At 31.1% G+C, this 8,965-nt stretch overlaps 1 protein-coding gene across 1 annotated transcript; it reads left to right on the top strand.

Annotated features, from left to right (window-relative positions):
* The first annotated feature begins 5,889 nt into the window (after positions 1–5,889).
* On the top strand, positions 5,890–7,956 carry LOC103500446 (arogenate dehydratase/prephenate dehydratase 6, chloroplastic-like). The gene has a single exon (XM_008463748.3). The coding sequence runs from the start codon at positions 6,454–6,456 to the stop codon at positions 7,750–7,752; it is 1,299 nt and encodes a 432-aa protein (XP_008461970.2). The 5' UTR covers positions 5,890–6,453; the 3' UTR covers positions 7,753–7,956.
* The last annotated feature ends 1,009 nt before the right edge of the window (positions 7,957–8,965 follow it).

Genomic DNA, 8,965 nt, shown 5'->3' with positions numbered 1-8,965 from the left:
CCTTTTTTCTTTCCTTTTTACTTTAAAACTTATTTTAATTTTTTAGTATTAATGCCATTTCAAATCATTATAATTAACTTCACTTTCATTTTCTTTCTCTCACTTATAAAATTAATTTTAAATTACCACTTCATTAATTACTTTAAATGTTGAGTAGACGTTAATATTGTAAAACATATACTCAAATATTGAAATCAAATTCAAGATGGCTCTTTTCAAAAAATATAAAAAACGACCAAATATTTACACTGTATAGAAAAATTTAGAAATGATATGGTTACAATTTATACGCGATCGTTTAGATATGGCTACAATTTATATTTTTAATTTTATCATTTAATTTTGTTATATCATCGTTTAGATTTGGGGACGCAAATCTAAATGACTTTTTAAAAAAAAAATTGGTGCACCATTTTTTTAATTCTTTTGTACACGATTGTTTATAATTCTTTACATGATCGTTTACTTTTTTTTACACGATCGTTTACATTTGGCTACTCCAATCCAAATGAATTTTTTCAAGATTTTTTATACACAATCTTTTATTTTATTTACATGATCATTTACTTTTTTAAATGATCGTTTACATTTTGATTACTCCAATCTAAATGATTTTTTTTTTCAAGATTCTTTTTACACAATCTTTTATTTTTTTACATGATCGTTTACATTTGGCTACTTCAATCTAAATGATCTTTTTTCAAGGTTCTTTGTCTTATACACAGTCGTTTACATTTGGTTACCCAAATGTAAACGCGTAAAAAAAAGACGATGGAAAGATTAAACGACGTAAAAAAGAATAAAGAAGAAGATGTAAATATTAAACGATGTAAAAAAGAATAAAAGAAGAAGAAAGACGGTTGAAAGAAATCACAAAATCAGAAAAGAAGAAATACAATGGAAAGAAATCGCAGTGAAAAAAAAATACGATGGAAAGATTTAACGACGTAAAAAAACAATTGAAAAATAAGAAAGATAATGGAAAGAAATCGCAGAAAAAAAAAGAGGAAAAGAAGAAAGACGATGACAGAAATCGAAGAGGAAGACGATGAAAGAAATCGTAGAGAAATGGCGAGGAAGAGAAGGGCAAACCTGGAATATTTAAAAAATGGCTAACTTTATGGGCTTTGTTACACGGGCCGTAAATAGTTTGGTGGTTTGTCACATTTATGTAAGTTTCTCAAATTCAAAACTTAACAGCTAAAAGTATAATATATTTTGAAATATATAAACCAAATAGAAACTAAATAGAAACTTAGGGCCCGTTTAGTTACGTTTTTATTCTCTGTTTCTTATTTCTTATTCCTTGTTTCCTATTTCCTATTTTTTTTCTTTTTGTAGAACAAGAAACAAGAATGTATTTGATAAATGTTTCTTGTTTCCTGATTTTCTTCGAGATATATTTTTTTATTTTATTTATGTTATTTTATTTACATTAAACAAAAATATATGTCTTCCATTAAACATAAAAGTAAAATTATCAAAAGTTTATTGATTTAAAACGAAAGACTACCAATGAACAAATAAAAATAATAACATAAACATAAAATTGTATCTATCCTTCAAATATTGCCCAAATTTGATTGGCAATATTATCACTTGAGTTGGACCATTTCTCTTAGATGATGTCAACTCACTTCTTAATCCATCAATTTCAACAACTTCATCGATATTTGTAATATCTAGAATGTAATATTAATTTTAAAGTAAGTTATTATGTCCTCAATATTCGAAATTGAAAGAAACAAAACAAAAGTTAATCTTTAACTCTGCTACCTATGATACTTTAGAGAAAAATCCACAACGAAAACCCAAATTCGTGCAAAAAGAAAAACGAAAGCTATGAATTCGGCGAAGAGGACAAACAAAAACTTTAGATCTGGCGAAGAGGAAGAATTCGGCTTGTAAAGGAAAATGATGAGAGGCGAACAGGAATACGACGTGTAGAAAAAGACGATGAGAGAAAGAGGAAGAGGATGATTATTTGGGAAAGACAATGGAGATAAGAGGAAGAAAAAGAAAATCACGTGGAGAGGAAAATGGAAAAGGAAAAGGAAACCAATAGAAAAATAATTGAGAAAAATGAAAAAGAAACCAATAGAAAAATAATTGAGAAAAAGAAAAAGGAAACCCATAGAAAAATAATTGAGAAAAACATAAACTAATAAATATAATTGAAAAAAATAGAAACTAATAAATATAATTGAGAAAAAGGAAAAGAAAACCAATAAAAATAATTGAGAAAAAGACGAAGAAACCAGTAAAAATGATTAAGAAAAAGGAAAAGAAAACCAATAGAAATAATTGAGAAACGAAATGGAAGAATTTTTTTTTTGTTCTCAATAATTCCTTATAGGAAACGTTTCTATTTTTTTTTAGAATGAAAAACAAGGAACGTTATTAAACATTTTTATAATTTCTCAAATTTTAAGAACGAGAAATGGGAACGACTATGAAACACATATGTTTCTTAAAAAATGAAAAAAAAAGGGAAAAATAAGAACGTTATGAACCAAAAAGTTATTCTAGAAATAATGGTTGAATTTCAAAATTCAAAATTGATAGTATTTACAGATGATGCTACAACAATTGTGTTACAACAATCATCAATGTTTTTGTTCAACAATAGTGTTAGAAATCTCAAATTTTGTCCATTTTTAAAAAATGCAAAAGTATATAAGAAAAAGATTTTTCCAAATATCGGAAATTTACCCCTTTTTGTTATATTGTTTTCCATTAAAAGAATTTGTGTGGTTAACTCTCTCTCTCTCTCTCTCTCTCTCTCTCCATATTTGATTACTTTGATAAAATAAATAAATAAAATAAAGCATAAATATGTACACAAAACTTGAAAGGGTTAAAGAAAAAAAATTAACACAAACTTTAGAGTAAAGGGAAAAATTAAATTTGTTATATAAAAAAAAAAAAAAAAAAAAAAAGAGCCCCCACTTATCCTAAAATATTTCATAAATACCATTATTTCTCAACCAACTTGGAGTTATAGTTTATATATTAGAGAACACCTTTATTGAGTGAGTCAGTCAACACAAACACACAAACACACACACACACACAAAAAAAACCATTTTGAAATCAACAGAAACTCCAATTCAACTTCCATTTTTGTCCTCACATATTTATTTTATAAACCAAAAAAGAAAAAAAAAACTAATTGGAAATTAATTCATAATTAAATTAAAAAGCTCTAATTATAGTGTAAGTTGTAATTAAGTAGAAATATAACCTTTTTTTTTTTCCTCAAAAGCTAAGTCAGAAAATTTAATGAATTAAAATTGATTGTGTTTTGTTGAATTCAATTCATACTGCACTGCATTGCACGCTTCATTGTCATTCCCCACTCACCTAATTTCTCTCTCTTTATATATTCTTTTTATTTTACTTTTGAAACTCACCTTAACACCACCTTCCTACCTTATAAATATCACTTTTATACTTCTTTTTTAGAGTTATAATACCATTCATCTTAATCATTCATAATTATTTCAAGGACTACCTTTTTTTTAGAATCTCAGTAAAATGGCAGTTGTCTACAATGAAGATTTAATTGTCATGCATTTTAAGGTCACTATCATACCTTTTTTTAGTATGAGAAGCTTTGTTTGATATTTTAATAGTTTTGAAAACAAAATTTGATCATTCTTAAGTTTAAGACAAAATTTAGAGGTTTTATATATCTATATATACACCAGAAGAATAACTTGGTTAGTTGACACTGATGATGATGATGATGATGATGAAGAAAAGAATCATATTTAAAATTTTGAAATTTTTGAGGTCTATTGAGATTATAATGATTTTGTTTTTAGTTATTTATTTATTAAATTATAATGTTAATAATGGATGTTCAAGTTTTAGTCAAAAGCACTCAAATTTTAAATATGCCTCGTAAATTTTTAAAATTTAAAATTAAACTTTCAATTTCGAGTCACATGCATTTACAATGTAGAATATTATTCCCTTAAATCAATTAATTTTGATCTTTTTAGCATATTTTTGTTCTTACTCACACCTAAGATTGCTCCTAGTCAAACACGATTATTTTTGAATTTTTATTGGAGTAATTGTCTACAGTAATACTCAATGCTTCGGTTCAACCTATTACAAATAGCATCCTTTTCTTTTGTTCATCGTTAATGACTTGTCTTTATTTCAGTCACAATCCATGCTCAAACCAATTGAGAATCTCATATGGTTGAGATGATAGTAGATTTCCTTATTTTAAGTTTGGATAAAAAGATTCACACGCTTGCATTTTGCGAGGAGAAAAAATTTATATTGACCAAAATATTAAAACAAGGGACATTTTCAAATATGGCGAAATTGACCAAAATATTTACAAAATGGAGCAAAATTGTAGATTTTATCGATAATAAATACTAATAGATATTGATAGAATTCTATAAAAGTTTTATCAATCTTATATGATATCAATGATGGATATGGATAAACCTTAAACCCTAAACCCTAAACCCTAAACCCTAAACAGTAGATGCTAATCTAAAATTGATAGACACATAGAAGTATACCAATGTCTATCAGTGATAAAATTTAAAATTTTGTTATATTTTGTACAACAATTTTGTCACTTCCAAAAATTTTTCTTACAAAAAATTATCCAAAAAAAAGTGTTATTTTCAAAGAAAAATAATTCTTTTAAATCACAAAATTATTGAAAATATTTACAAATATAGCAAAAGTTTATTGTCCATGAATAAGAGATAGTAATGACATTGATGGATATATATATTGGTGTCTATTAATTATCAAATTATGTATATCTATCGTTTACATTTTGGTAAATTTGTAACTATTTTGATTTATTTTGCTATATTCAAAAAAACTAAAAAATATTAAAAAATGTAAGGTATTGTTTGCCCCTAAGATTAAGAGATCGGAGTGAGCTATTTTAGCCCACTCAATGTTTGGCCCTAGTATTATCGATTAGTACTTTTCTAATCTTAGTATTATGATAATACTGGTTCTCATAAAATCAAACCAAAACGAAAATCCTAGTAACAACCACTACAAATGGAAGCAATGTAGACAAAAGGTGAACTACAAATAGATGTAATGCAGGCAAAAGCTGAGATAATAGTTTGCGTTCGGGTGCAGACTATTATAATACCCAAACTATTTTAATCCTTACACTATTATAAGTTGCTTCTCGCCCCAAATACCACGTAAATGTTATTTCTAACAATAAAATGTTTCATGACTGAACCACAAAAAAAAATGTACATCTTACTGGCCTAGGCAACTTAATTAAAATATATTGTTTACAAGCAACTAGACAATAATAATGATACCCAAATAATTATTAAATGAGATTAATTTACCGTGCATATTCAATCCAATCTAATGTTTGTAGAACCAGTAAGAACTTACTTGGTAACTATTTTATTTTTTTTTTTAAAATTGAGCATTTCTTTCTATTTCCTTACAAGATTTTAATTCATGGAAGTATAAAAATTTACCATTAATCAACTCCAAAAAACAAAAACAAATTTTTTAAAACTACTGTTTTAACTTTTAAAATTTGGCTTGACTTTTGAAAAAAATAGTAAAATCAGATAACAAAACGAAAAAAATTAAAGATCGAAGAAGTGTTTTTTAAACTGAACTTTCAAAAACAAATTGTTTACTAAAGAAAATTCAACAGCTATACATAAAACAAAACACAAATGTCAAATATATCAATATTTTTCTTGATATGTTTTTATCAAGAGACTAAGAACCATCTCCGTTGTTACTCAAAACTAAAACCTCATTCTTAACTACATCAACTTTATTTTAAACAGAAATACGTAGGGGTCACTAGATTGCACAATGCATCTCAAGGATCATCAAATAAAAATCTACAACTTTTCCAAAATAAGAATTATTTTTAATCTTTGTTTGTGTGTTGTAAAAGGAAAAATAATCCCAACAAGAAGAGACTTTGGATTGAACTTTCAACTTCCCAAAGCAAAGTAAGGTTAATATTATTTGACCAAAAGTCATTTGAGTTTGGACAAACCACATCATTCGAAGGATGAATGACAATGGTAAATCCCCTATATTCAAAATGGAGAGGAGAGAGACAAAATAATGCAGCAGCAGAGAGAGAGAGAAAATAGGAAATAGAGAAGGGGGTAGGTGTGAGATTTGACCAAACTACCACATAAGAAGAGAGTAGTAAGAATAAGGCAGCCATCCATCCATCCATCCATCCATCCTTCAATCCCATTTTCTGAAACTTCCTAACACCTTACACCCCTCTTCTCCTCTTTCTTTCTCTTCAATATATAAACCCAAACCAACCTCCTCCTTTTCCCAAATCAGGCTGCTCCTCAAACTCACCAAAGCAAAGCCTAAAGGCACACACTTTTCCAAAACCCAAAAGTTCCATTTCTCAAACACCCAATTCCCCAAATTACCCTCTTCACCACCATCATGCATTTGCAATCCCTCACCCTTTCCTCTTCCCATTCCCTCCTCAAATCCATTCCCCACTTCCCCACCACCACCTCCACCTCAACCACAGCTGCCGTCCGCTTCCCTATCCAATCCGTCTACCGATACGACCCCGTCACCTACCCCAACGCCATCGGCTCCTCCCGTGCCGATTGGCAAAGTTCCTGTGCCATCCTCTCCAGCCAATCCCAACAACTTCTCTCTCAAGATGACCCTTCTTCTTCTTCTACCGATCACATCTCCTCCGTCAATGGCCACAACTCCACCATCGAGAACCTCAACCTTGTCCCCATCTCTAACCTCTCCGACTCCACCTCTCTCAAACCCCAACCCAAACCCCTTACCATCACCGACCTCGCTCCCGCCCCTATGCACGGCTCCAACCTTCGCGTCGCTTACCAAGGGGTCCCTGGCGCATACTCCGAAGCCGCCGCCGGTAAGGCTTACCCTAACTGCGACGCCATCCCTTGCGATCAATTCGAAGTCGCCTTTCAATCTGTTGAACTCTGGATCGCCGATCGCGCTGTTCTCCCTGTAGAAAATTCCCTCGGCGGTTCTATCCATAGGAATTACGATCTCCTCCTGCGTCATAAGCTTCATATTGTTGGCGAAGTTCAGTTACCAGTTCATCACTGTCTTCTCGCTCTACCTGGAGTCCGTAAAGAGTATCTTACTCGCGTCATTTCTCATCCTCAAGCCCTAGCTCAATGCGAACACACTCTCACCAAACTCGGCCTCAACGTCACACGTGAAGCCGTGGACGATACCGCCGGTGCCGCGGAGTTCGTTGCCATCAATAACCTCCGGGACACAGCCGCAATCGCTAGCGCTAGAGCTGCAGAGCTTTACGGTCTGGATATATTGGCGAATGGAATCCAGGATGATTCGGGTAACGTGACGAGATTTGTGATGTTAGCGAGGGAACCGATAATTCCTCGGACGGATCGGCCGTTCAAGACGAGTATTGTATTTGCACACGAGAAAGGGACGTCGGTTCTGTTCAAGGTGTTGTCGGCTTTTGCTTTCAGGAACATTAGTTTGACGAAGATAGAATCAAGGCCGCACCGGAGCCATCCGATTAGAGTGGTGGACGGGGCGGATGCGGGAACGGCGAAGCATTTTGAGTATCTGTTTTATGTGGATTTTGAAGCTTCAATGGCGGAGCCTAGGGCTCAGAACGCACTGGCGGAGGTTCAGGAATTCACTTCTTTCCTAAGGGTATTGGGGAGTTATCCTATGGATATGACCCCATGGAGTCCTTCTCGTATTGAGGAATGAGGATTAGCCTTTTCTTTTCTTTTCTTTTCTTTTTATTATTATTATTATTATTATTTTTTTTTTTTTTTTTTGTTTCTTTCTTTGTCATTGTTTAATTATCCACCGTTGATTTATCTTCCTATTTTTTGGATCCATCAAAAACAGAGATTTATAAAAATTGTTTGTAATATTCCAAAATTCTATATAATCTTTCTTTTGATATCATCTCTATTTTAGTATTTATTACGTCATAATTACTACTTTAGCCGATTTGGATATTCTTTTGTTGGTTGGTGTTGTTTGTTTTCACACCGCGTGGTAGGTATAGCCGTATACGTATATGTATACGTAATCTCCAAACCTCCAAATCACAAATCTTATTCTTATTCTTTCCTTTCAAATGGTCTTTTTTTCTTTTGTACTCTACACTTCTCTTAATTTTGTTTTATTCTTCTTTTAACTAGTTACCCACATTGTTTTTCTTCTAAATATATAACTATTTTACTTTCAAATTATGCAACTATTTCTTCTTCTTTTTTTTTATCTTTTACATTTTCAACCAAATTCCTAAAATTATTTACAAAAAAACCAAAGTATCACACTCTATTTGTTGTGTTTATCATGAAACAAATAGATTGTGTGATATTTTACTATACTTGTAAATATAAACAGGTTAATGTTTCAAATTAAAATTATAGTTTTGAGAATGCATACAAACATATACTCTTAAGGTACCCACTATTAGTCCCGTTAGATATCTGTTATCTTTCCATTAGAGTCCTGTAAAGTGGTATCCTAAACTGACACGTTCCCGAACACGTGCAATCTGTAATCGCAGGAACATCCCTGGTCTTTGGTGAACCTAAGGGAACACCTAAGACAAACTGGTCTTTAATGTACCCAAAGGAAACAATAAGACAATCGGACTGTAAGTGACCCTGTCAAATCACTCGTAATCATGTATATGTCATATTCGGTACGACTCTAATAGACAAAGTTAACAGAATGCTCATTCATAACATGTAGCATATCATAAACATCATAAATATTGTAAACAAGACATGAATATTAATCTTAACATCCTCAATCATGTGATTAATATGCATTAACATCAACATCAACATCAACAATCATCATCATCATCAACATACTACCAGTCATTAACATAATATTAGTTATCATCATCAATCATCATCAACATACGACATTCATTATCATTTTAGCTAACATCAAT

The sequence above is a fragment of the Cucumis melo genome, chromosome 12, assembly GCF_025177605.1.
Source record: "Cucumis melo cultivar AY chromosome 12, USDA_Cmelo_AY_1.0, whole genome shotgun sequence".
Lineage (NCBI taxonomy): Eukaryota > Viridiplantae > Streptophyta > Magnoliopsida > Cucurbitales > Cucurbitaceae > Cucumis > Cucumis melo.
The sequence above is the reverse complement of the archived record's forward strand: the minus strand, read 5'-3'. Positions and strand labels throughout refer to the sequence as shown.